General features: G+C 44.1%; 6 protein-coding genes across 13 annotated transcripts; 3 read left to right on the forward strand and 3 right to left on the reverse strand.

The window, feature by feature from the left end:
• The first annotated feature begins 342 nt into the window (after positions 1 to 342).
• LOC115767764 (solute carrier family 25 member 46) lies at positions 343 to 3056 on the forward strand. The gene is made up of 5 exons (XM_030712086.1): positions 343 to 527; positions 623 to 736; positions 801 to 955; positions 1025 to 1364; positions 1449 to 3056. Exons 1-5 carry the CDS (start codon positions 493 to 495, stop codon positions 2218 to 2220), a joined length of 1416 nt encoding a protein of 471 aa, XP_030567946.1. The 5' UTR covers positions 343 to 492; the 3' UTR covers positions 2221 to 3056.
• Positions 3057 to 3309: 253 nt separating this feature from the next.
• On the reverse strand, positions 3310 to 4782 carry LOC115767751 (39S ribosomal protein L3, mitochondrial). Its single transcript, XM_030712067.1, has 4 exons — positions 4667 to 4782; positions 4497 to 4611; positions 3890 to 4434; positions 3310 to 3835 (listed from the first exon to the last, which is right to left on the reverse strand). The coding sequence occupies exons 1-4, from the start codon at positions 4702 to 4704 to the stop codon at positions 3415 to 3417; spliced, it is 1119 nt and encodes a 372-aa protein (XP_030567927.1). The 5' UTR covers positions 4705 to 4782; the 3' UTR covers positions 3310 to 3414.
• A 167-nt stretch (positions 4783 to 4949) lies between these two features.
• On the forward strand, positions 4950 to 7917 carry LOC115767750 (pre-rRNA 2'-O-ribose RNA methyltransferase FTSJ3). Its single transcript, XM_030712065.1, has 2 exons — positions 4950 to 7018; positions 7208 to 7917. Exons 1-2 carry the CDS (start codon positions 5134 to 5136, stop codon positions 7813 to 7815), a joined length of 2493 nt encoding a protein of 830 aa, XP_030567925.1. The 5' UTR covers positions 4950 to 5133; the 3' UTR covers positions 7816 to 7917.
• A 683-nt stretch (positions 7918 to 8600) lies between these two features.
• On the reverse strand, positions 8601 to 9924 carry LOC115767747 (beta-lactamase-like protein 2 homolog). Of its 3 annotated transcripts, none has more exons than XM_030712060.1 (4): positions 9636 to 9910; positions 9406 to 9575; positions 9117 to 9341; positions 8601 to 9050 (listed from the first exon to the last, which is right to left on the reverse strand). In XM_030712060.1, the coding sequence occupies exons 1-4, from the start codon at positions 9752 to 9754 to the stop codon at positions 8671 to 8673; spliced, it is 894 nt and encodes a 297-aa protein (XP_030567920.1). In that variant the 5' UTR covers positions 9755 to 9910; the 3' UTR covers positions 8601 to 8670. The 3 variants fall into 3 exon arrangements, with proteins under 3 accessions (XP_030567920.1, XP_030567921.1, XP_030567922.1); XM_030712061.1 differs by having other exon boundaries at positions 9117 to 9326; positions 9636 to 9909; XM_030712062.1 differs by having other exon boundaries at positions 8991 to 9064; positions 9636 to 9924.
• A 1393-nt stretch (positions 9925 to 11317) lies between these two features.
• LOC115767771 (ras GTPase-activating protein 1) lies at positions 11318 to 18967 on the reverse strand. Of its 3 annotated transcripts, none has more exons than XM_030712096.1 (9): positions 17814 to 18265; positions 16929 to 17094; positions 15399 to 15512; positions 15250 to 15322; positions 14769 to 15178; positions 13054 to 13903; positions 12086 to 12992; positions 11864 to 12014; positions 11318 to 11776 (listed from the first exon to the last, which is right to left on the reverse strand). In XM_030712096.1, the coding sequence occupies exons 1-9, from the start codon at positions 17850 to 17852 to the stop codon at positions 11628 to 11630; spliced, it is 2859 nt and encodes a 952-aa protein (XP_030567956.1). In that variant the 5' UTR covers positions 17853 to 18265; the 3' UTR covers positions 11318 to 11627. The 3 variants fall into 3 exon arrangements, with proteins under 3 accessions (XP_030567956.1, XP_030567955.1, XP_030567954.1); XM_030712094.1 differs by lacking the exon at positions 17814 to 18265 and adding an exon at positions 18640 to 18967 and having other exon boundaries at positions 11319 to 11776; XM_030712095.1 differs by lacking the exon at positions 17814 to 18265 and having other exon boundaries at positions 16929 to 17759.
• A 375-nt stretch (positions 18968 to 19342) lies between these two features.
• LOC115767754 (zinc finger FYVE domain-containing protein 1-like) lies at positions 19343 to 27401 on the forward strand. 4 transcript variants are annotated; one of them, XM_030712070.1, is made up of 8 exons: positions 19343 to 19682; positions 21458 to 21886; positions 21950 to 22151; positions 22891 to 23500; positions 23565 to 23763; positions 24592 to 24784; positions 25927 to 26119; positions 26193 to 27401. In XM_030712070.1, exons 1-8 carry the CDS (start codon positions 19617 to 19619, stop codon positions 26812 to 26814), a joined length of 2514 nt encoding a protein of 837 aa, XP_030567930.1. In that variant the 5' UTR covers positions 19343 to 19616; the 3' UTR covers positions 26815 to 27401. The 4 variants fall into 4 exon arrangements, with proteins under 4 accessions (XP_030567930.1, XP_030567932.1, XP_030567933.1 ...); XM_030712072.1 differs by having other exon boundaries at positions 25949 to 26119; XM_030712073.1 differs by having other exon boundaries at positions 26012 to 26119.
• Positions 27402 to 27697: the final 296 nt, after the last annotated feature.

Below are 27697 nucleotides of genomic sequence, written 5' to 3' on the forward strand. Positions count from 1 at the left end.
CGATAACAATACGACACTGGTTGCGTGTATCGATACTTGTGGCAAGCCTTAACAGGCTTTAACACTTAAATTGTTCATTTTAAGAACTTTTTATTCTTCTGATATGCATGTTTCTGTGTGTTGAGAAAGACCCAAAGCAAATGCAGTTTGCATTTCTGTTAACAACTGTAAAGTTAAATTTAAGTCATGTATAGAAGAAGGGAAACAGAGCCAAAAGGCAAGGCATACCAAAGGGTTAACTATCGCGCAAAAGTACTCGTACAGCGTGTGTCTGGCGTATGCCTTCAAATTCAGCGGGGAGCTCGTGCACGTGTCACGCGGCCATCTCTAGTTTGAATTCACACAGTTACATGGAAATCAAAGTTATTTAGTGTTTAAAATAAATAGCAAAGCAGCAGCAGCAGCAGCAGGCTTACACATATACGAAACAGGGACTTAGAGGCATTAACCTTAGAAGGGCTACTCAAGCACACGCCACAAACACACAATATTATGTCAGGCAGCATCAACAATTACAAGACTCTAATGTAAGTGCAACTCGTTAACTTGCAACGCCCGCCACAAAACTAATGCACGCACTCTTGCCCACAACTCGAAAACAACAAAAAACAAATAAACAAAGGCATGCAACGAATCGTGGTTACGGCGAACAGACGCAAGCACAGGCAGAGGCCATCGAACACATGCAAACAATGCCGCAGCTAATCGGAGATCCCGGCGTGCAGCTGGTTAACAGGTAGGTGGAAGGAAGCCAGTCAAGCTGCATTCACTGATTCCACTTATATAAATATGTGCCTTAGCCTCGAGGACCGCGACAAGGCAATTGTGGACAACATAAATGCGGATCAGAATGCGGTCACACATCTGAAGTACATGAATTCGGAGCGCGATCTGTCGCTGCCGCTGGAGAAGCAGACCAAAGCGCTGGACAAGTATCTGGACAGCCAGGAGGATGGTTAGCTTATGGTGGCTGCTGTCAACTTCATCACATGCCTAACTATGTCGTTCTTTGGCCCATCCACAGAGGTGTCGCTGCGCAAGTATCTGGTCTTTGGCGTCCAATGGGTCTCGCTGGTCACCGAGAATCTGCTCAGCCATCCGTTCATTGTGCTGCGACGCCAGTGTCAGGTCTATAATGCATCGCAGCGCTATCATTTGCATCCATTTCAATTGCTGCCCAGCATTGTGCATCTGCATCGACGACAGGGCGTCACCACGTTATGGAAGGGCCTCGGCAGCTGTCTGCTGGTGCGCGGCATGACACTGGCCATAGACGATGTCATCTGCAAGGTGACCAGCTGGCCGAAGGACGTGGATAGCCGCACCACACTCAAACGTTTTGGCCAGCATATACTGCTGAAATGGCAAGTGCCATCCAGTGCATCCTCCATATATATCTACATATATATATATATATATTAATTGATATTTATGTATTTATTGTGCAGCATCAGCATTGGCCTGGTGGTGCCCTTCTATGCCGCCTCGCTGGTGGAGACGGTGCAAAGTGATATTGCCAGCGAGAAGCCCGGCCTATTGGATGTCTTTCGCGAGGGCAGTCTACGTTTGTTCTACTGGAGCTCACCGCAAAAGGGACGCATGCTGCCCGCCTGGGCGCTGATTGGACCCAGCGTCTCCATGGGCATAACCAAATATCTGTTCAGTCTGGTCATACGTGGCGTCTCCTCGCGCATTATGCGACGTCGCCTGATCGTCAAGCAGGAGCAGCGCGGCGCCAAATTTCGCGATGATACGCTCGAGCATCAGAATGCCGAAATCTATGCGAGCCTCATTGCCATGCTGACCACAGAGGTGCTGTTCTTTCCGTTCGAGACCATACTGCATCGCCTGCAGCTGCAGGGCACGCGCACCATTATTGATAATCTGGACAATGGTTATGCTGTGGTGCCCATATTGACCAACTATCAGGGCGCAATTGATTGCTATCGCACCACCATGCTGACGGAGGGCGTGGGTGGCCTTTATAAGGGTTTTGGTGCGATGATATTACAATTTGCCGCCCATGTGGCTGTTATTAAATTGACCAAATGGATTGTCGGACAAATTACGGAAGTTATCTCGAATCGGCCGCCAGCACGAATTGTACAATATTATAATCTGGATCGCGGTGCTGGCAATTCAAATTCAACAACCATATCGCCGAGCATCTCAAGCACCGAACTGGATGTGCACAGCGTGGGACAGAATTCGCTTGATTAGCTTTAGGCTTGATTTGATTTCCAATTTTTAATGCCCAACACATATTCTTCTCTACAAAATTTCATGTATTGCCATTAGGAACGGCAGTTAGGCTCTCCTTCTCTGTAGGCTATCATATATTTCACATGAGAGTCGGGCAACAATATTTATTTCTATTATTATTCTTCTTTCTTTTCTTACTTACTTCGCTTTTCTGTTTCATTTTGCTGTGATAACTTCCGCGCTCGCCCAAGCAGCGAGTCTTGTGTTTCATCATTTTTGTTCTCTCTCTCTCTCTGTTTTCGTCCAAACGCGAACAACCAGCTTACAAATTAGCCAAGCATGTTATATTAATTGAGAACTGAGCGAACAGCTATTGTTTTACACGGCATATCTTTTGGTTATTGCCAAACTAGTGACATTGTAATTAGATCTTTAACAACAACAACAACAACAAATTATTAACAAAATCCTTTAAAATGTAAGAGTGTAAAAGCGCAATTAAAAAAAGTGTTGCTTTAATGATACAAAATGTTCACTTTCTATATTGTTGAGCTCTAAGCTTTATTTGTGTGTGTTTCCCAATTGGAATTCATAATCAGATCTGCTCGAAGATCCGATCTGTTGTTCGTTTATAGATTTTAATAAATGTTACCAAGCCTTAACCCGAATCAAAACATCTTTATAAGCCCGCAAAACTGTACACCTAAAAATATTTAGTTAGTTTCTGAGCTTTTGTTCAAGTGTATATAAAACTTATTTGTAGGCCTACATATAATTATTTCATTTATTTTGAAATGAATCCACCCATTTCGTGAGAATGTGGAAAAATGATTCGAAATTTCATGGATTTTAATAAAAATGGTTGCTTCCAGCAAATGTGCAAAAAGCATGTTCGCCAAATAAACAAAAAAGTGAGGTTAATTTTTCGAACAAAAAAGTGAGGTTAACTTTTTGAACAAGAAAGTGAGGTTAACTTTTCGAACAAAAAAGTGAGGTTACCTTTTTAAACAAAAAAAGTGAGGTTAACTTTTCAAACAAAAAATTGAGGTTAATTTGGCTCACATTGTCAGAAAAGTAACAACATCTGTGGGTTGTAGACAGTTAAAACGAACTTCGTTTCATTTGTTTTGTTTATCTAGGGTATTTTCAAAGTTCTATACATATAGTACAACAAAAAGTGTGTAAAACGAGCTTATGGCTAGGCGGCACTGATTACTCTGGCTTGTAGGTGATGGTCTCATCCTTGAAGTTGTGCACCTGATCATACCAGATGTCCTCCGGCGCATCGTCCTCCGTTTCGTAGAGCGTGGGAAATGGCGGCGAATCCTTGGGCTTGCGCAAAGGCAGAACTGTGTCGTAGATGTAGACCAGACCGTTTGTGGAGCCGGGCACAGCGCTGCCCTGCACCCACATCACATTGTACTTGGTGTTGATGCGCCAAATGCGCAGGCCCTTGATAATGCGCCAGCGATTGCCCATATGACCGGGCATCTTGGTGCCCGGCCAGACGCGACCCTTCTCACCGCCGCCGCCAATGTTGCCGGGACGGCGATGCGTCTTGGTCACGCCATGTGATGCCGGCATGCCCTTGAAGCCGTGCCGCTTGACCACGCCCTGGAAGCCATGATCCACGCTGCAAATGGCAAATGGATAACATGAAGATTCAAATAATGCTTGATACACTCACGTCTTGCCGCGCACATCGACGAATTCGCCCACCCGAAAGTGGCCGACATTTAGTGGTGTGCCTGGCGCCAGAGCCGCCTGCGGTGAGACTATGAAACGCGCCAAATTCTTTGTGGGCATAACGCCCGAGTCCCGAAAGATGCCGCAATACTCTTTGGTCAACAGCGCCGGATTTGTGCTCTCCGCGCCGACCAGCACGCAGCCGTATCTATCCAAATGCTTGACGCTGGGTCGCTGTGCGGGCGTATATTCGCCGGGCGGTATATATTTGACCACATGATTGTCCACCACCTGCAAGAGTGTGGTGCGCACACGTTCGCCATTCTTTAGCCACAGTGGATATTGGCCAATCTTGCGGGCAATGAGACCGCAGCGACGCACGGCCGGCGTCCACGGCTCGATGTCTGTGGGCGCCACGGGCGTCTTGATCAGTTGCTTCTGTTCGTAGGTCTGTATGCCCTTGATGAGAGCCGGTTTGCCGTACGTATCATGCACCACCTCCTTGATAAAGCTGCGATTCTCGCCCGTGACCAGATCGTCCGTTCGCTGCAAGGCAGACGCTTACTTAGTTAAGGTATTCTGACAGAGTTGGTTTGGGCCACACATACCGTGCGCTCCTTGCGTATAAACCAATACGGATTCCTCAAGCGTGGCCGGCTTAGATGTCCCTTTTCGCGCACTTGTGTAACCAAAACGGCGGCCGGGCTGGCGCTGCCACTCAGCCTGGAAATATAGGTTAGAAATGCGCAGAGCATCATCAATTGACATTTGTACAGACCGTAGGCGAGCTAAATCGCAGATAACAGTGCGCAGCATATTAATTATATAATTTTTTAATACAAAAATCAACTTAAATACATAAATAACAATATGCAGCGCACAGCTAGAGCCTAGTGATGTGCAGCTACAGTCGAAAAGTATCGTTGAAATAGGTATCGACATGCCAAAACTATCGATGCTGCCAAAGCCGACAGCAAACATTTTTAAATGTAATTACTTGTGGTTATCTATGCGCAATTGTATTGTCTTATTTAATATTTAGACATTTTCAAATTAATAGAAATCGAACGCAAATATATCGATAGCATGAAGATGATGGCAGCGCTGTCAGCTGTTTGCCATCTGGCAACGCCAACCCATCAAAAGCAACTTTAAACACGTGCATCGCGCTGGTGGCGGCGTGTTCTGTTTCTGTTGTCATTTAACTTAGTTTAATTTGATTTGATTTGATTGGACAACAGCAAAATGGGCAAGAAAACGAAAGTTGGAAAGACGCGCAAGGATAAGTTCTATCAGCTGGCCAAGGAGACGGGCTTTCGATCGCGTGCCGCCTTCAAGCTAATCCAGCTGAATCGCAAATTTGGTTTCCTGCAACAGTCGCAGGTATGCATCGATCTGTGCGCCGCACCTGGCGGCTGGATGCAGGTGGCCAAACAGAATATGCCCGTATCGAGCATTGTCATTGGCGTCGATCTGTTCCCCATACGCCCCATTGCGGGCTGCATCGGCCTCGTCGAGGACATCACAACGGAAAAGTGCCGCCAATCGCTGACCAAGGAGCTGCAATCGTGGAAGGTCGATGTCGTGCTGCACGACGGTGCCCCAAACGTGGGCCGCAACTGGCTGTACGATGCCTATCAGCAGATCTGTCTCACACTGAACGCCCTCAAGCTGGGCACACATTTTCTGCGCGGCGGCGGCTGGTTTGTGACCAAAGTGTTCCGCTCCAAGGACTACAATGCCCTGCTCTGGGTGCTCAAGCAGCTGTTCAAGAAGGTGCATGCCACAAAGCCGAGCGCCTCGCGTAAGGAGTCTGCCGAAATCTTTGTTGTTTGCCAGGGCTATTTGGCGCCGGATCGCATCGATCCGCGCCTGCTGGACGCCAAATATGTGTTCGAGGAGCTGGATCTGGAGGGCAAGCAAAAGAACAGTCTGCTGCATCCGGAGAAGCAGAAACGCATCAAGGCCGAGGGCTATACGGAACAGGATATTGCGCTGCGCAACGATTTGGCCGCCTCGGAGTTCATGCAGGCGGAGAATGCATTGGCCGCTCTGCAGGGCATTGGCTCCATACGCATCGATGATGAGCGCATAGCCAAGCACAAGCGGACCACCAGTGAGATACTCGAGTGCTGCAAGGATCTCAAGGTGCTGGGTCGCAAGGACATCAAGGGTCTGCTGCTCTGGTGGAAGCACATCAAGCAGGAGCTGTTCCAGTCCGAAGCGGAGGGCGTCATCGAGGAGCCAGAGGCCGAACAGCCGGCCGAGCCGCTCACCCAGGACCAAATCGAGGACATGGAGGATGCCGAGCTGCAGCAACAAATCGAAAGCCTCGCCACCGAGGAGCAAAAGGAGCTGAAGCGCAAACGCAAAAAGACGCTCAAATCGAAGGCCAAGCTGCACGAGAAAATGAACCTCAACATGGTCATCAAGGGCGACGACGGACCCGTCGAGGAGACCGAGCACGAGATCTTCGATCTGAAGGGCATCAACAGCGTCAGCGAGCTGGACGCCATGCTCGATGTGCAGCCCGATTTCGATGTGGACGGCGACGCCGTGGAGACACCCAAGCTGCCCAAATACAAGAAATACGACAAGGACGACAAACGCATGGACGATGATGCCAACTACGAGAACGATGACGAGCCCGAGGTGAGCGCCGACGAGGACAGCGACAGCGACTATGAGCAGCAGGGTCTCGGCCTAAGCGACAACGAGGACGAGGAACAGCCCGAAACCAAGGGCAAGCAGAAGAAGAAACAGCGCGGCGAGCATCCGCTTATCAAATCGGGAGATTTCCGGGACAAGGACACCCGGCGACAGCAGCGCGTGGCGCTCTGGTATGAAAAGGACAATCTACAGAATATTGGCAACGAGGAGGATGACGACGAGGAGAACTATGATCTGGACAATCTGGCCAAGGCATACAAGGCCAAGGGCGTGGCCGTGCTCGGCGAGAATCGACCGGCCCTGGAGGACTACGATGCCGGCGGCACCCTGGCCCTGGGCAAGAAGGCCAAACGTCGCGCCCGTCACGATACACAGAAGGAGGACAGCAGCTCCGAGTCATCGGACTCTGATTCCGAGCAGGAAGTGGATGAGGATCAAGTAGCTGGCGACATAGCCAAAGGTGAGACTTAGAACAGAGCGATAAAATAGAAATGGGAATGAACTGATAATGAAAAAGAGTGAGAGAGAAATACGAAGAGAAGGGAGTCACATGAAGGATGCTGGTTCGAATCTCAGCGGCAAGGCCACATTAGCCAAAGCAACTGCACACTATCCACTATAAATATTAATAATTTGTATTTTCTTGCAGCACCCAAGGCGAAGAAGGTGCGCCTCAGCGAGGAGGAGCTGGCGCTGGGTGCGCTTCTGGTGCGTGGCAAGAAGACGCGCCGCGAATTGATCGATGCCGCATGGAATCGGTATGCGTTCAATGATGAGAATCTGCCGGTATGGTTTGAACAGGATGAGGCCGAGCACATGACCAAACCGCAGCCGGTGCCCAAGGAACTGACCGAGGAGTATCAGCGCAAGGTGCAGGAGCTGAATGTGCGGCCCATCAAGAAGGTGATGGAGGCGAAGGCGCGCAAGAAGCGTCGCGCCACCAAGCGTCTGGCCAAGGCCAAAAAGATGGCCGAAAAGATAATGGAGAATGCCGACGCCACCTCCCAGGAGAAGGCCAAGCAGCTGAAGAAGGTCTACAAGAAGGCCCAGGAGAAGAAGAAGGAGATCACCTATGTGGTTGCCAAAAAGCATACAGCCTCGCGTCGCGCCCGCCGTCCAGCTGGCGTCAAGGGACGCTATCGTGTTGTCGATCCGCGCGAGAAGAAGGACAAACGCTCGATTGTCGCCAAAAAGCGTCGCGAGAAGGGCAGCAAGGGGGCCAAGGGTGGCAAGGGCAAGGGCAACAAACGCAAGTAGACCAAGAAAATGCTCTACGTTACGTCTCCAGCCCCGATTGTAGCTTGTAGTCAGCTTATGTAAATGCTAATGTATAGAATAAATATATAATCTAGTGCATAATAGATTTGGAAGTTAACATCTTTGTGTTTAACATGCTCTGAATGTTAGTAACATATGTTATTAACAGCAGTTGTAATGCTGTTAATGCTGCTCTCAACAATGTTAAATTCATAAAGCTGGCACTTGCGTGTTGCTGTTAATGTTAATAACAGCACGCCATTTATGCAGGGCTTAACATATATTAGAAATTAACATTTGGATTTGGAAGTTAACATCTTTGTGTTTAACATGCTCTTAATGTTGCCAACATATGTTATTAACAGCGGTTTTAATGCTGTTAAAATGGCTCTCAAGAATGTTAAATTCATAAAGCTGGCATTTGCGTGTTGCTGTTAATGTTAATAACAGCACGCCATTTACGCAGGGCTTAACATATGTTAGAAATTAACATTTGGATTAAGAAGTTAACATCTTTGTGTTTAACATGCTCTGAATGTTAGTAATATATGTTATTAACAGCAGTTGTAATGCTGTTAAAATTGCTCTCAAGAATGTTAAATGCATAAAGCTGGCATTTGCGTGTTGCTGTTAATGTTAGTAACAGCACGCCATTTATGCAGGGCTTAACATAAGCTGCTTATGTTAAAAAGAGCAACTGTTAAAGCTGCCCTTATACTTTAACAGCCCGACTGTTAAGTAGATAGATACTGCATAAAGTGTAAAGACATTTCAGTTATAAAGCTGCAAAATCTATTTAACATGCATCAAAAAAAACATTTACATAATTATGTTAACAGATGTTGGGCGCATCTCTCAGAGCGCACTGTTAGGCTGATACTCGTAGAACTTCTCCTCGTTCTGCTCGCTAGAGCGCAGCTTGTGCTCCTTTGTGAGCTTGCTCAGATGGTGCTCAACATTGTAGGCGGCCGCGGGCCACAGCTGCTCGGGCGTCTCCTTGTACACCACCTTGACCACATCCATGGGCTGCAGGCGCTGGCCGGGACGCTGGCTAAAGAACTGCAGTATCTGCTGTTCCCGCTGATTGCGATGATTTATATAATACTCAATCTTGCCCACGGGCTCATCGATGACATTGCCATGCCCGGGATAGATGCGCTCCGGCCGTATCTTCAGTATTTTATCCAGGCTGCGCATATAGTCAAACAGATCCTCAAAGACGGCGGTGCCCTCGCCTAAAAGAACGTGACTGCGATTAAGTCGAGCGTGTGTCTCCCGTCACGGAGCCAGCCAAGACTCACCCAGTATGCAATCGCCGCTAAAGAGTGTGCCATCGTCCGTGGTAAGGACAACATGATCTGTGGTATGTCCGGGCGTATGAACAATGCGCACCTTGGCGCCATCAACGGCAAACTCCTGGCTATCCTCCAGTCGCTGCACCGATATGGGGCTGGGTATCTCCGGGCAGACATCGCTGGCATCGCTGCGCCGGAACTTGAACACCTGACAATCTGGATTGAGTCGTACTTTAATGACACACAACACAAGAAGCTAAACTTTCGGTTTATATTCAAGCTGGACCGTACGCACCCTTGTCGGCCAGCTGGGTGCCGACAATGTCCTTGACCCCGCCCACATGATCGTGATGCCAGTGGGTCAGTATGATGGTGGATATGGAGGCCTGCTCCTGGCGCAGCACACCGTTCAGATGCTCAATATACTGCGGCACATTCTCATCGCCCGTGTCTATAAGTATGCGCCTGTTGCGTGCAAATTTTACGTAAATCCCAAATAGCAATTTGAACTTTGGATACGCTCACTTTTTACCGTTGCCCAGCAGATATGTGTTTGTGCCCTGCAGTGTCATTGGGCCGGGATTGCAGCCGAGTATCCGTATTATGGAGGCGGTTAGGCGTGTCACCGGCGGTATTAGTGCCATGATGCTTCAGTGATCGGGCTTTAGCTTCAATTAACTTATCACGTAAATAAAGCAAGTGTAATGTTAGAGCGCTGCCAAGCTGTTCCGCAACAGTTGCGCACCAGCTGTGATGTGTACACACTGTTTTGCAGCGCGCGTTTTATTTGCCTTACATAGTGTAAGTTACATTTCTTATGCATTTACTTTTCTTCGATTTTTAATGCTTGGTTTTTTATTTTTTTTAGCTTTTATAACGTTTTTGTGCACATGGAAATAACTTTGCATAGCAATTGCTTGTCTTCTTATCACATGACCGCATCAGTGTATCCACACCCAATTTGAATGCATAATAATTGAGGTAAGAGCAAGCCGTACTATTGTTATCGATATTTGGCGCCAACTAAATGTATCGATATTTAAGAATTGATTTGAAATTTGAATTCGCGCGCTTTGCTAAACAAGGCAATTTCTTAGCAGAGCAGCCCATTAATAATAACAAAATGTTTTGTTGGTTTTATTATTTTTCGTAAGTTTTCTTTATTTTTGTTTTGTTTTGCTTTTCTTTTGACTAGGATGCAGATGCTGTATACATACTATACATGTATATATATATATATATCTATATATATATATATCTATATATATATATATACATATAGATAACTATTTTGTTTTTGTTTCTTCATTTTGATGCGTTACAAATTACAATATGAACTTAAACATTTGCTCAAAAGTTCAACTATGTTTCGTTTAAATCTTTGCTCATTTTGTCACATACATACGAATTGCAATTGTTATTAGAGAAAGAGATAGAGAAAATACGAGAAGAACAGAGACGTTGTATATATAGAATCGAAAACAAATCAATTGTGCCTGCATACAAGGTAAAAATTTAAAAAAAAAAAAAACAAATACGAACAAATAAAAGTTATTATATATATATATATATATATGAAGGTAAGTTGAAAATGCGCTTGCCTAGCGTAAAACGTCGTATATAATATACATAATAATAATAATACATAATCGAGATACGTTAATAGTTGGATAATATAGCATAATTTACTTGTTTTTGTGTGCATGTATGCGTGCGTTTAAAATATTCGACTTCTTTAATAAGATATCATTTTTTTCATATGGATTCGTATAAGCTAAAATTAATGTTGTAAGACGAAAAGTATTCTTTTTTTTTTTTTATATATATATATATATAATATTGCATTATTATTTGGAGTTTTCTTTAAGTTTAGGTTTTATTTAATGGCCACGCGTGTTTTTCTGTTTTTCTTGATGTCTTTTGTTTTGTTTACTTCCGAAGACATATTTCCGAAAAAAAATGTATAAATACTTTTGTTGTTCGTTTTTTTTCTTCTTCTTTTTGTTGCTTTCTTTTAGGGTTTATCCCATGGTTGAACACATTTTGACCTGGCTAATTACTAAAGTATTTTGTTTTAGCTGCTTTCGTTTGTATAAAAATAAAAAAACGACATACTCCATATACGCTAATTTCTATATATATATATAGAGAGAGAGAGAGAGATGTACATATATATATGTCTGCTATATCGTATATATATGTATATAATATAATAATAATATTTGAAATTTTGGAAGAGAACATATCAAGTTAAATATAATAAAGTACAACCCAAAAAATGGCGCGAGAAAAGCTTGACTAAACTACTTGGAACTATTCTCACAATTATGCACTATGTATATTTGATGGTTTTTCTTTTTCATTTTCCATTCTTTTTGGGCTTTCAACTGTGTATATACTATATATGTTTGTAAATATCTATATAAAAATGTATATACTATATATATATATATATGTATATATATATATATATATAAACTGACTGATGGCTGTTGCTGTTGCTGTCCTTTGTTCATCTTAGCTGATCATCTCGCGGTACTTCAATTTGTGCTTGGTCAGCATATCGGTGACGGTGACCAGTTTCTTGATGGATAAGATATTCGATAGCTCCTGCAGCTCTGGCAAATAGGATACACAAATGTGATGCAATGTGGCTAACTCACGGCCTAAGGGAGAGAAAACAAGCATAAGCAACATGTTGTCGAGTTGTTTTTTTTTTCTTTAAAGTCGACTTTGCTCTTTGTCATGCTCACCCGTATCCTGTGCATTGTGATTGGGATTCTGTTCGACAAACATGCCCAGCGGCGGATTGGGATCGCTGACCAGCGACAGCTGATCCAAGAAGACAATCATGCGCTCCTTGTTCTTGAGTATAAACGGATTGACCACCTCCATATATTGTTCCTGCAAGCGTTAAGCCGGATAAGTCGATAAATCGATTAACTGTTGATAAATTTGAAAAAAAAAAACCGTACCTTGCCGCCAAATTCAATGAGATTCGCTAGATTCTGCAAGCATTTGGCCACCATGATCAGAGAGCGTGTGGCCGCCGTTGGCGGCGTCTCGCTGACCAGGCCAAACTGGCGTGGATTGAGCAGCGCCGGGCAGAGCAGACGCAGGAATATAAAACCAGAGACGACACGTGTCCGCACCAAGCGTTCCGTTGGCCATTTGGCCACGACAGCCTTCTGCAGGCAATTGCATATGTAGCGTACGTTGCGCGGACAGGCGTCCGGCGATGTGAATATCGATTGGGTGACCAGATCGAGTATCTGCAGCAGGAATTCAGCATTTGTGCACGCATCATCGTTGACATCCATTTTGGTTGGATTCAGCTCCGCCGACTGTTTGCTTTCGAGTATGCGCTGCACGGTCTCACTGACCGCCGACTGCAGGAAGCCGCTGCACTCGGTGCGCATATACAAATCCATTAGGGTGGTCGCCAGCGAGGCGCCGCGGAACAGTGTCGTCGTTTCGTTCTCGCGCGCCACCTCCGCCTGGCAGAGGATGCGTATCAATTCCGTTTCGCGTTTCTCGTGCCGAAAGACGCGCAACAGCGCCGTCGCCAGCGGCACACGATCGTTGTGACAGAGCTCGGCGAGCGCCTTGACCGCGTACAGCTCCGGCTCGAGCAGCAGCTGCTGCAGCGGGCTGTACTCCTCGCAGGGCATTATCAGATCGTCCAGATAGCGCATGCGCAGACGCAACGAGCCCCATTCGCCCATCGGTGTCATGCCCGTCAGCTTGTACCAGTCCTCGGTCTCCTGGCCGTTCTTCAGGCTGGCCAAATCGATGGTCAGCTCGGCCACCTCTGAGTCCTTGCCGCGTTTGCCGCGCGACACAACCGTTATGGTCAGGGATACAACATCCGGCGGCACATCGCTGCAATTGTGAATGGTATTAGGAAATATGAAACAATTGGAACAATCGTATGGCAACTCACTCGAGCACAAACTCCTCCTCCCAGACGGGCTCGGGCGCAATCTTGACACGCGTCTTGCCCACCTTGACCTGGTTGAGCGAAATACTGCAATAGGGATGCGGCACCAGCTTGAAGGGCAATCGATGCGCCTCCAGCACATGCAGATTGAGGCAACGCAGCTCACGCAGACGCGACACCTTCTTCTGGGCACGGCTCAGCTGGGAATCGCATTGCGCCTTCAGTGCATTTATCCATTCCACATAGCTCTCCTGGCTGGGCGCGCACAGATAGGTGACTGTGGCCAGGCAGGGCAGCGCTCGTTCCACGATTTGAAAGCAATAGGGTCGCTCCCAGAGCGAATCATGGCACTGATACAGATAGGCGCAAGACAAATCGATGAGGCCCTTGGGCTTAGTTTTTTTGGGATTGTCATAGAAGCAGAGCTGGGTCTCGGTGCCGTCGTTGATGAGCGCAAAGTACAGCTGCTTCCATTTGGTTGTCTTGTCCGACTTCTTGTTCAGATGGCCGTGATGCTTGATGCCCTTGATCTTCTTGAGTCCAATCTGATCGCGGCATTCGCGCAGCGTTGCATAAATCTTTTCGGCCGCCTTCTCCACAACATATTGCTGATTGAACTCCGGCTGTGTGCCGTTCACCACGGGATGGTTCAAAGAATGGCCCTCGACAATTTGCTCCTTTCGATAACGATTGATCACCGCGTCGAGGCATTCGAATGTCCGGCCGCCCATCAGATAGCGTACGCCCTTTTTCTCAATGCGAAATCGCTGAATCTGATTGTTAATGTGAAAAAAGAGCGAATAGTCGCCGGGCGAATTGTCGCTGGGTCGCACCAGAAAGCTGCCAGGACCAGCTGAAAAGGCAGAACACAAGTAAGCCAAAGTTATCGATTAAATGTCGCCATACAAATCGATATTTATCGTTGAGTATTAACATTGATTTCTGAGCGGAGCTTCAATAATAACTGCAAAATGACGTGCAGCCAGCTTCGAACCATTTAACAGTTCTAACGTAACGCAAAAGTTATCGATTAGAAGATAAATTGTTGCCTACATATCGATGTTTATCGATAAATAGTTACATTGAACATGAGCACAGCTTTAAAAGTAGCTTGAAAATGACTTATAATCAATTTTGAATCAGTTTACAGCTATAACTCAATAAAAGTTATCGATAAGAAGCTTAAGTTTGTTATGCATATCGATATTTATCGATAAATAAATACATTTAACCAGGAGCACAGCTTTAAAATGACTTCTAATCAACTTTGAACCAGTTCACAGCTCAAATTTCATTGAAGCTATCGATTCTATATTAAAATCTATTAAATTTGTTGTCTATCGATATTAATCGATACATATTTACAATGACTCATTAGTATGGATCTAAAAATGCACTGTAAAATGAGTTTCAACCAGTTGACAGGCTTGATTCATTTCTCTAAAGTCTGGGCTAACTTTGAACCGGTTCACGCTTTCCTGAACCTATACAAAATACTGGCCTTTGAGACAATGCCACCTTTTTTGAACTGATTCACACTTTACAAGTTATCGATTATGCCCAACCACAGCTCGGTTGGTAAATGGTATATTAAACGCGGAACTACTTATTGGAAAATCTCTATTAAAGCAGTTCACAGTTGTGAACCGGTTCACACTTTCACATGCCGTGTTTATCGATAACTTTATTTATCGAACCAATAACTGTTGCGCACTCACCCTTAACCAGCATATCGACCGCCTCGTTCTTGGTGCAATTCGGATGGAACCAGGGAAACACCGTATTGGGATCAATGGACACATCCAGATCGTCGACTAGTTCACGGAATATCATGCCCTGCTCGCCGGTGCGATGCGCCGTCACCCAAAGCCAGCCATCGCCCATGTCGTTATGCACAAAGAATATGTCGCCCTTCTGGAAGCTCAGCTCATCCGTTTCCGGCATTTTCGTATACGGCAAAATGGCCACCACACGCTTCTTATCATTGACCGGCTCCGGCGGGGCGACGGGTATGACCAGACGTTCACGCTTCAGCAGATCGCTGCACGATGTGTAATAGCCAACCAGATCGCTTAACGAAATGAACTGACGTCCGCCAATGTAAAAGTCGCCGCAAACGGCCGTAATGCTAAAAGAACGCGTGTGAACAGGAGGTTAGCAAAGTGAGGCAACACTTTTTTTTATGGGGACAAAACTCACCGGAAATGATTGATGCCAGTGCGTCCATAATAGCTGAGCACATACGAGCCGGGCTTGCGATCGCTTTCGCGCACTTTATAGAAAAAGAAACCGGACAATATAATATATATATACATATATATGGTAATAGCAATTTGATAAATACGCACCCAGATAACTGCCCAATTTGCCGCTGCCGCGAAGACGCGCCTCCGCCGAATAGCGATCGAGTCTGCCGTGATACCATTCGCTCTCCGGTGGCGCAATTATCGCCGGACGTTCGCCTGCAAGCAAATAATGTTGAAAAATGTGCCAAATTAACAACATTACACAACACGCGACGCGTCGCAAGCGCAAAGTGTGACAAAAAGATATGAAAATCAGACGCAAAATAAAATGAAACCGATCGCAAGAAGAGAAAAAAACATTTCGTGGCACGCCAAACATGATACACCCTAACTTGAACTGATACGAATGCATATATAACTGATTAGGAGGGCTTGCTGTGATAAAAAGTATATATGAAGTTATCGATAACACGCAGCTTTCACTAAAAATCGATAAAAATAATAATCACTCGACTTTAATCTTACTTTTTATACAAAAGTGCGAGAATTAAATGTTAATTAAGTAATTTCTGTTTGGCTTGAAACATTTTCTTGAGAGTCAGCGATAATTCAACTAATCGATAATTATCGATAAAAATGTGCACCGCATCGGGCACAAACCCGATGACTCAGTCAGTGTAGCCTATGCAGTGCAATATATATTGCACATACGAAATTGTCGCAAGCATTTTGCCAAAACCGATAACACGTGCAGAGTTGCATTGGAGGTCAATAGAGTCGAGGTTGGCGATAATTAAATATTTAAATTTGCTAGTATAAATAATAATTAAGAAATAAACAACATTCCCAAGAAACGTACTCAAGTACTTTTCTAATCAATAAAAAGGAAATAAATAAAGGTATATGCATATATATATATGTATATGAATTTATGCATGCATTGTTGCCAACTTCGATATTTTCTAGCCAATTTTGGCTATTTTCAGAGTTCGTCAGCCGAAATAGCGCTCAGAAAGCTAATTTAGCTTGTGTTTTAGCTACTGTTTTTCTAGCTTAAATTGGCAGCACTGAGTGCAGGCAGCGGCCATTTTGCCAACAACTAGGCAGCACTGCATACGAAATGTTGACAGCGATCAATTGTCAACAGATGCCTTTATCGGTTATCAAACAAAAATTAAATGCGATAAGCATACACACACACGCACGCAGCAGCTTAATGTCATGCGCTTATGCGGAAGAGAGAGAGGGAGAGAGAGCGCGCGCGCATGACTCACAAGCAGCTACGCAGACGCAGTAATTGGCCAGCTTTAGTTTGTTGTATTGTCGCTTGAGTTTGTGACGCATGACGCATGGCGCACGACGCACGACGCGCGTCGCGCCTGACACAATAACCGTGCATTGCACCTTGGGCAGCCAGTCGCAAGGCTGCGTTCACAACAGCTGATGATTCACCTAATGTGTGCACATAGATATGTCTGCACATATACATATATAGATGTGTGGATGTGTGCATAAGCAGGGCAAAATCATATGCTGCCATATGTTTACAATTAGGGGCCAATGCACGACAAGTTTTTGTTGTGTGTAAATAATCAATACGAGTTTAAACTTTTTTTTTTTTGATTTACTCACCATTTAACATGTGCGGCCCATCGAATTCGTCCTGATCCAATTCCTGTGCCAGATCGGCCAAATCAATGCCACCAGCGGCCATCATGGCGCCGAGACCCGTTATACCGCCCAAAGCCGCTAGGTTGCCGTCATCGGAGCCGCCCGTTGGCGAGCCAAGTTTATCTTTCTGTATGACAACGTCCACATTACCCAAACGCATTAAATCTGCCATTGATTGGTTATTTGTTGTGGTGTGTGTGTGTGTGTGTGTGTGTGTGTGTGTATGTGTTTTGGTATTTTTTGGTTAGTTGTTATTATGTTGAATAATGCAAATGCGTATGTATGTATATATATGCGCTGTATGCTGTTTATTTATGTGCGTAAGCAGCTGTGCAGATGTTTGTTTGTATGCGTGTGTGCGTATGAGCTATTGTTGTTGCTTTGTTTTGGCTCTGGCGCTGTGCAACAACAGGGCACGCTGCGCCCAACTCACAAAAATAATTGTTCTTGCTGATACTGTTATTGTTGTTGTTGTGCCGGTGATGCGTCGCGCTGTAATAATAATGCAAAATAGACGCAGGCGACAAAGCCACAAATAGAGAGTGAGAGAGAGAAAGCATGAGTTAGTGAGAGCGCATGTACGTATGTGTATGTGTGTGACTGACTCTGTCCGTGCATGCGTGTGTGAGAGCGACGTTGCATGTGTGTGGGTGGCGTTAATAAGCGGGTGAATATATGCAAGCAATTTGTTATAAACAAAGTGCAATCTGCATGACTGCCGCATTTATGGTCATGCGTGTGTGTGTGTGTGTGTGTGTGCCGGCAAAAGCATGCAACTTGAATTGCAAGCACAGAGCGCAGACAAACAGACGTCGCGCCGCTGTCTCGTCGTTGTCGCGCACTTACATCTATGCATGTATATGTGTGTGTGTGTATATGCTGCATTAGAGCTGTGCTGCATGATTCAGTGTTAGTTAATGTTCGAATGGAGCAATTGAACTAAATCCCAGATTACTGTATATTAATATTTGTTCATGTCCGAACAAAATTTCACTTTAACGTTTATTTCTTTTTGAAGAAAATGAATTAAAATTAGTCATAAAAAAAGAAATGAGCCAAAAAAAATACTCCAATTGAACGGTAAAGCACAACTCTGCGCTGTCAATAAAAACACACACACACACACACACACAGAGGCTTTTACGTACAAGGAGCAATGGCACAATAAAAATCAAATGGAACCAAGAAAAACGTTGAATGAAAATTTCTCGTTTCCGTTTTGCCGTCTGACAACAAGCACTGCGCAGCCCCCCCGCAATACACACAGACACACACTCACACATACATCACCACCCCACCCCACCCCAAACAAATGTGTGTAACATGCGAGAAAACAACGAATGAAGTTTTAGATTTATGAGGGCAGGCGACAATCGAAATGTTTTGAACATTTGCGTCCTAATTGCTTAGCAATTGCGGCTATTTAACGGCAAATGCCTTTACCGTTTTAATTAAGTAATTTATATGTGCGGCTGATGATTGGTTGACCATAAAAAACAACTATACGTACTCAAATTTCGGACTCCACCCTCTTGGGGTATGGCAACCCCTTTTCAGATACACGGACAAGATGCGACACGCACACACACACACACACCCAAGGCAGACTCAGTCGGGGCAATGCAAATGAACAAGGCAACAAAAGAAACCAGCAGAAATTTTCTACACTTACAATGTATACGTCAGTATGTATGTATTGTAGATATGTGCGTGTGTATGTGTGTAGGTGGGTATGTGTAAATTTTAGCACCATACACGAGACGGCGACACACAGACACACGAAACGCACACTAGCACAAAACCAAAAAAAAACCGATCAGCACTTTCAGGACATTTCCAATACGGTATTGTTGTGTTGTTTTTATTTGGCAAACTAATTCACTGATTTGTCGTTGTTGGATAGCACAGCCAATTTAGAAATACTCGGGGGTTCGCCTTCGCTATGTGTGCCCGCACCGTGCCCGTACAATATGCGTTTTGTTTTTTGCGGCGCACACACACATTGGGGATGCTGATATCAACGCATATCGATACATCGATGTTATTGCTGTACGCCAAGCACAACGATACTTTTAGGCGATACTTAAATTCAAATAACGATACCGACTGCAGCTGACAGCAACAACTATCAATACAAGTCAATAGCAATAACTTAGCATGTGTTGTTAAAAATCTTGCAACTGCTGTTTTTTTTCTTATTTTTTAATTTTAACAAATTAAATATCTTATGTTTGATAGATCATCGTTAGTAACTGCTGCGCCTCATATCGAAATGCGGCCATATCTGTAAGCGATAGGGCAACACTCTTTATCGATATATTGATCGGTTCGTTGTCGCATCTCTATTACAGAGTATTGCTATTATTTTTTGACAATGCGTGCGCGTTTTCGTCGATTGTTGTTGTGTGTGCGCGCAAATAGTGAAATTATTAGCTAAAGTGGATAAACGCTGAGTGTATGCATTATATCTATATAGGCAACGCTAGTTGAATTGATAAGCAGCTAATCAAGTGCACCGCCATTGGCAGCTAACCGCACTCTTAGCCAAATAAACGCATACAAACACAAGTCACACATATTTAGTAATATTTGGCTGCAGGTTGCAGCTGCAACGAAAATCCCTACCAAAATCAACACAGCATTCATATAATGATAAATCTGGACACGACGAATAAAAATCAATCGTCAATAATGCAACCTTTGCACTATTTTCAGGTAAGAGACAGAGATCAATACGGCTTTGTCAATTATTGCAACAGAAGCAGCAACAACAGCAATAACAATAACCAAAAATCATATGTTCCAGTTGACATTCAACGTTATTGTTGTTAGGGCCAAAAGTATTGCGCATTGTTAATTCAGTTTTGCTCATGAATAGCACGTTGATAAAAACAAACACACACACATGCATGCACATAAATACCGACACACGCAAACAGCCGCAGCTGTTCTACACACACATGCGCATAGCTATGTGTATAAATTATAGCAAGGCTTTTGGCGCATAGCATTTAACGGCTGTAAGCCCAGCCCCAAAACAGCTGCGTCGCACTTTACATACGAAAAGGGGCACGGCAAAAACAACGATAATCGCGTATGCCAAACAACAACACGACAACATAAACAAAGTGTTCGAAAACAACTCGTAGTTTTACAACAACAATAACAACACTGGCATAATCGAGCTACGCTTTTGCCTTTGTTGCTGCTTCTGTTCCATTTGCCATTTCTTTCACACACGTAGTTCCTGTATGGCGAAATAATATTTAAAATATATAAGTATGTACATGTGCATGTATGCAACAGTCGCGGTTGGTTTTGTTTTTGTTTTTTGGCTTGTGGGCACTGATAAGCTCTTGATAAGCGACTCAGCCATAACAACAATACCGCGGCTTAATCTAGAAAACTATATTATTTTATTTCAAAATTAAATTGTTCATAAAAAAGAACAAAAAAAAAAAATAACAGAGCGACAAAGTAGTAAACAAATGCCGTTAATAAATTACATTCACAGTATTAAAGCTGTTAACATACTGTTAACATGCTGCATTTGCAAATTAGCCCTTAGGTGAACAGAGTACACAAAGTACTTTTTAAAAAATATTGTTTTTATTGCAAAAGCAATGCAAGAATAAATACATATGTATAAATATATACATATAAAGATGTTGCAATCGCTACTTCTGATATTTTTGTTGAATTTCTGCCATTTCCTTTCAAATACAATTTTTTGTTTATTTATTGTTTATTATTTCATTTCCTTGATGAAATAAGAAAAAGAATAAATAATTATCTCATGCCTAACCAAATGGCGTCAATTGGCTAAAAGCAATATATCACAACCACACTTTTTGTTCGTAGAGCAAAAAATGTTAAAGAATTTTCTCTATTTCTATTTGTCTATTTGTCAGCAACAAAATTATTGCTATTGAAAAATAGCCATACACGAACCTTTTGATCAGCAAACATTTTGTAATGTCAACATCGACAAAATTAATAAGAATAGTAGTCCACTTAGGGTTAAAGTGTCAATACACCTAGGCGAAGCCTGTTAACATTGACAGAATGCAAACTGTTAACGCGCTGTAAACGTAGAAATATGTTTTTACTCCACACAACACACACACGCGCGCAAATAATAACAAAAGAAATGCCTGACGTTTATATTTTTTTTTAATAACAAATTGCGTCGTCACTTTTTGAGCAGCAGCAAAAGCAAACGTTGCCCGCAGACGCTGAGTCATAAAAATCAGCGCTTAACTCGGCTGCTGCTGCTGCTGCTGTTGGTGCTGGGCTAACGGCACCTGTAAATTGCATACGGAATTGTTGTTGTTGCTGCATAGGCTAAGATCGTCTGCAAATTTCCTTTTGACGATGGCCTTTCTAGTTTCCATAACAGAGGTGCGCGACAAAATGTTAACAGCCCCCAGCAAGTTAACATAATTCATACGTTCTCTCTCTGCTCTCTCTCTCTCTCTCTCTGAACACAGGACGAGGTATTGCGACCGGATGTGATAAACGATGCCGAATTCAAATCGATACCTTTTATCGATACCAATGAGCACGACTCGATTGACAATGCCAATGGGACGGCGTCGCGGGCCTTTCTCTTTCTCGATGCCGATGAGAATCTGCAGATGGCAACGCCCGAATTGTTTTGCAAGAAACTGAAATGCCAGGAACTGGACAAAATCAAAGTGATCTCAATATTTGGCAATACGGGCGATGGCAAATCGCATACGATGAATCAAGTATTTTTCGACGGTGAGCCCGTCTTTCGTACATCGCCCGAGCAGAGCTCCTGCACAATTGGCGTCTATGCGGCCATGCAGCGGGAACAGGGTGTTCTCTGTCTGGACACCGAGGGACTTCTGGGCACCACGGCCAAAAGCAGTAAACGCATGCGTATGCTGCTCAAGGTAAATGCAAATTAATCGACACGCCTATCGATTGCACAATTTGGGTTTTCTTCTTATCGATAGATACTCGCCATTTCGGATATTGTCGTTTATCGAACACGCTCGGAGCGCTTGCATAGCGATATGTACGAGTTTCTGGGCACCGCTTCGAAAGCGTTCTGCCTGCATTTCACTCAGGCGCTGCAGGCCATGGGCAACGGCAGCACCCTGGGACCAGCTGTGATCATATTCCACGAGACGCACTATACAAAGCCGCTGGAAAGCTGTACGTACTGGGGCTTACCTAAACTTGTGGCTTTTCAAAACGTATTTTAAAGCTGCTTTAAGTCTTTTTAACCTATTAAGAAGCTGCTTTGAACCTATTTGAGACATGTTTCAAACCGACTTTAAACCTGGTTTAAATGTAAACCTATCTGACAGCTGCCTTAAACCTATTCAAAACTGTTTTAAACCTACTTTAAATCAATTTAAGCCTGCTTTGAACTTAATTTGTCTCAAACCTACTTTAAGGATTCTTTAAACATACTTCAAACCTGTTTGAAAACTTATTTTAATCCTTTTTAAACATGCTTTGAAACTATTTGAAAATTCTTGAAATCTGCCTAAAACCTGCTTTAAATTGATTCAAACCTGATTTAAACTCATTTTAAACTTGCTTTAAACCTACTTTAAATATATTTAAGCCATTTTTAAACCTAATTTAAACTTGCTTAAAACCTACTTCAAGGCGAATTTCAACCCACTTCAAGCCTGCTTAAAAACGTACTTAAAACCTCTTTAAAACTTGCTTTAAACCTATTGAAAAACAGCTTTAAATCTATTTTCAATTAGCTTTAAGCCTGCCTAAAACGTGCTTTAAATTTATTCAAATCTGTTTTTAACCCATTTTAAACCTGCTTTGAACCCATTTCAAACCTGCTTTAAACCCATTTCAAACCTGCTTTAAACCCATTTAAAACCTGCTTTAAGCTTGCTTTAAACCTACTTTAAACCCCCTTTTACAGCCGTTGAGGAGAGCGCCGAGGATAAGCTGCGCAACAGCTTCGCCCTGCTGAACTATGAGACAAACGCGTTTAGCTCCCTGCGCTATGTGGGCATCCAGACGGACGCAAAGAAGTCAACGAATTTCAAAAAGATTAGCGACGCGTTGCGCTTGGAGATTGAGAATACGGCGGTGCGTTCGCCGCGCCAGCCATCGGTTGTGTTCAAGGCAATGAAGCTGTTGAATCAGAAATTCGCCGGCGAGATTATCGAGAAGGCGATAAATCCATTTCCCGAGCAGTATTTCACCTGCGGCGCCCACTGCGAATCCTGCAGCCGTCGCTGCCAGCGCTCCATGGGCCACGTCAGCGACGGCGAATCCCATTTCAATACGCAGCCCTGCAACTATCAGCATCAGTACGAGAACAAGCTGTATCTGTGCAAGGCGTGCTATAACAATGGCAAAGAGATTGTCGTCAGCATACGCGCCCAATCCCAAACGGACACCGCCTGGTCCGGCCTGGCCAAGTACGTGTGGAAGGGCGATGTCATCGAGTGTCCCTATTGTGGCGAAATCTATCGGGCGCGCCAGTATTGGTATGGCAACAAATCGCCCGAGGCATCTGTCGTGCAGTAAGTCAATCCGAGTCGAACCCAATCAATCAATCAATCAATCAATCAATCATTTTGTTTACAGCGTGCAGGTGGTCCACGTGTGGAAGGGCGGCAATGCCGCGTTGCGCGCTAATGTCCATTCGGCCCAAATGGTGCTCGACAGCGTCAACAGCATCAGCGAGGCCTTCACCAACATTTCGGCGCCGTGGGCGAAGGCCATCAGCGGCATGCTGGCGGACAAGGTGGCGCCCAGCTACTGGCGTCCCAATCAGGAGATCATTGTTAGTTATGCTAAGTGCCAGGGCTAGTTAATCTGCTCGAAAAGCTTCAAATTGCAGCTGTGCGCATATGTGACCCGTTCGTATAAACCTTATGTATTCTCGAACTAAATCCGCAACAGGCACTAGAAGAGCGGGAGACAGTACAAGATTATGTGCAGCAGGTCTTTGAGCAGGCAGCAGAAAGCATCTTCGACCCCATAAAGTATATATGTTCTGGAGTCGAATCCATCTAGCCCTGTCCGTCTGTCTGTCCGTCGAAAACTACGAAAGCTAGAGACTTCAATTTGTAAAACATTTTTGTACTCCATACGCCGATTGATCTCAGGACCTTTTTTTTCGATATCAACACCCGTTTTCATAGTATCGATAAGTATCGATTTATATTTCCGACATTTCAGCCCATTTTTGTGGTATATATAAATATCGATTTATATTTTTTCGACTTTTTCACCCATTTTCCGAGTATCGATAAATATCGATTTAGATATGATCGACATCTTCACGTTGTATCGATAAATATCGATTTCGAAAATTGACTCAATTCTCGTAATTGCTCAAAATCGATAACTATCGATTTACAGCCTCTGTTTTAGAAGCATATCTCGAAGATTATTAGAGCTAGAGACATCAAATTTGTAAGACTGATGCGCGAATATTATTCTCTAGCGATATTTATATTTCGCAGGGTTCTATAGACCTATCTCCATCTTAAATTCAGCCTAGTGTTGGGTAGCTCGCACAGCTCAGCTTGCAGGGTATCGTCTAGTTGGGCGGGCTCGTTCACTTATTCTTTTCATTGAACCTTTCTTTTCTCCCGTTTGCTTACAGCTGTGCCACGCTTGCAAGCGCAACTTCGAGAAGACTGGCATGCCCAAGCATCATTGTCGCGGCTGCGGCGAGGGCTTCTGCCACACGTGCAGCCAGCACCGGGTCCCGGTGCCGGCTCGCGGCTGGCTGCAGCCGGTCCGCGTCTGCAACGATTGCCATCAGCAGCTGCAGCGCAAATCGGACACGACGCCGGGTAAGAGCCAAATAAAAGCACACGAATCAGCTCATGCGCTCGCGAGCACTCGCTATCTGCCTCTATCTATCCCTCTCTGTTGCTTAACAGCGCGCTTGTATGTTAGCCCTTTGGTGTTAACAAACTGTTAAAGTGAGCCTTTTATGCTCTGTTTACAATATTCGTTCCCTTGTCCGGATACAATTCCTTAAGAAACTAATGCAAATACAAATAATCCAATAGATCCCACCCAATAGCTCCAATAGAGCTCCTGTTACGTTAACATTTGAGTGCTAACTTTAAATTATTATGTTCAGCTGCCTCGTTTTTGAGTCAGATTTTTATTACGTGAACCAATCAGTCAATCAAGAAATAAGTCGAATATTATCGAGCTGCCTTTAATGTTAAAAATGTTGTATACAGGATGGCAGCATTTAACATTTAAGTACAACTGAGCTAGAAGATTGTACTATGCATATAACAGCTGTTAAGCGAACTAATGTTAAGAGCAGCATCAACAGTTAAGAGCACCTATCAGCTGTTAGATATGGAAGAACAATATAGAACTAACAGCAGCTTAACATAGATATATTCTTAATGGCAACCCTTTTATTCACATCTGTTAAGCATAGAATTTACATAAGAATAACAGTGTACAACTAACAGCAGCTTAACATAGATATATTCTTAATGGCAACCCTTTATTCACATCTGTTAAGCATAGAATTTACAACAGTGTACAGTGTACAACTAACAGCAGCTTAATATGGATATATTCTTAACAGCTAAACTTTTTGTAAACAGCTGTTAAGCATAGAATTTACATAAGAATAACAGTGTACAACTAACAGCAGCTTAACATAGATATATTCTTAACGGGGACACATCTATTAACAGCTGTTAAGCATAGACTACACAATTGCTAACAGTTATTTAACATAGACTTTTAAGTAACAGCGAGATGTTTATTAACAGCTGTTTAACATCAAAATGTTATTTAAAGGACGCCTTAAGCTGGGACTTTCCTTTGACTAGAACGTGGCGTGGCACCAAATCCCGCTGTCTCTTTCCAGCTCTCCTCCGCCTTCGCTCTCTCTCTCTCTATCTCTCTTTCCTCGTGCGTTCTCTCTCTCTCGCTGTCGCTGCCTGATTGTCTGTAAAAGTTTCTTCGTTTGTTACACACAGCGCACACTCAAGATCAAGCTGCATTTACTTATTGCAATTCAAATCTGACTATCGCATGCACAGGCTCCAGGCCGACCAACGACGAGGGCGACATCCTGGTGCGCAAATATGGCGAGACCATTTACAATACCATCAGCAGCGTTGCCGCCGTGGCCATCGACTATCCCAGGGGTAAGCGTAGACACGGTATACAAACCAAAATAAAACGGCCAAACTAATCCAAACCAATGCCCTCCCTAACCAGAGATGATCAAGGACAGCGCTCGGCCGGCGTACTGGGTGCCCGATGCCGAATCGCCCAGCTGCTACATCTGCAAGTCTGTATTCGGGCGCGTCGAGGAGCTGGAGCTGGCCAAGCAGGCGGATGGCCGCAGCAAGCAGCAGCACCTGGCCAAGCACTCAAAATCGAATGGTGCAGCTGGAGGAGGAGCAGGAGGTGGAGGAGGTGGTGGAGGAGCAGCTGCATCCGCAGCAACGGCTGGCGATTGCCGCCGGCATCATTGCCGGCGCTGCGGCCAGGCGGTCTGCAGCAGCTGCTCCAAGCGGCGCATGCCGGTGCCGGAGCGCGGCTGGCAGACGGATGTTCGTGTCTGCGATGGCTGCGCCTGTGTGCCGAGTGCCTCGAACCAAAGCGTCGGTGGCGGCGGCAGCAGCATCACCAGCGCCATATCGGATGCGATCAACGGAGATGCCAGCACAGAGACAAGCGAACGCAGGCGCAGCGAGACCAGCAGCAGCAACAGCTGCAGCGATTATCGCAATGGCAATCCAATTGCCAGCAGCGCCTGCAATGCCAGCGACGATGCCAAGGCCAAGACCGAATGAGACGCGGCGCGCCGGGCCAGCCACAGACCCAACAAATCTAATACCAATCCCAACAACAACAACAACAACAACACAGTCACAATCTGGACCAAGTGTCCAGGCAGGCGTTAGGCCCACGCCCACCCGGCCGCCTCAGGCTCAAGCTACAAGAAATCGTACAATGTGATACTTCCTCTGATACATGTACCATATACTACACACACATATATATATATATATCTAACAATAATGTTGCTTATCTTCTTTGTACATATATATATATATATATATCTTTTATCTTTTGTATTCGATCTGAAGTGCAGCGCTTTTTTTTTAAATTTATTTTTTATTTTTGTGTTTCTGTTTTTTCCATCTTTTTGTGCTGTTTTTTTTTTTTGTTTCTTAAGTCAACTAGTGTAATTTATGGAAGAACAAATTTAATAAATTTTAAACCAAATATGTTGAAGAGAGAGGCAAGTGAATATATTTTATAAGAGAAATTGCCCGGCGTTGGCCGGCACAGACAAAAACCGCTTTCTGCTAAATTAAAAAAAAAAAATACTAAGGGTATTCCCGCTACAAAGACAGCAATAAAGTTCTCAGACAATAAAGACAAAGACAACAAATTTGTTGTTTATAACAATTTAAACTCTTTTGAATATTATTTAATTTGAGCCAGCGACCTCTCGCTTGTCAGTTCAAACCGCAGTCAACTTAATTAAAGCCAAGTTCACTTTTTTGTTGTTGTTGTTTATTTAATTATAGTATAGCATTGTTCTTGTTGGTTTTCATTTTAAAATAATTATAATTGTATTCCATATATAGATTGATGTATATATAGATATATATATATATATATATACCGATCTGTTGTTTTAACAGTTAGCTGAAATAGTTTTCGTATTTGTTACTTTATTCGATATTACAATACTTTTTCCATAGAAT

This window comes from Drosophila novamexicana, unplaced genomic scaffold, assembly GCF_003285875.2.
Source record: "Drosophila novamexicana strain 15010-1031.04,08,12 unplaced genomic scaffold, DnovRS2.1 tig00001453-arrow-arrow-pilon, whole genome shotgun sequence".
NCBI lineage: Eukaryota > Metazoa > Arthropoda > Insecta > Diptera > Drosophilidae > Drosophila > Drosophila novamexicana.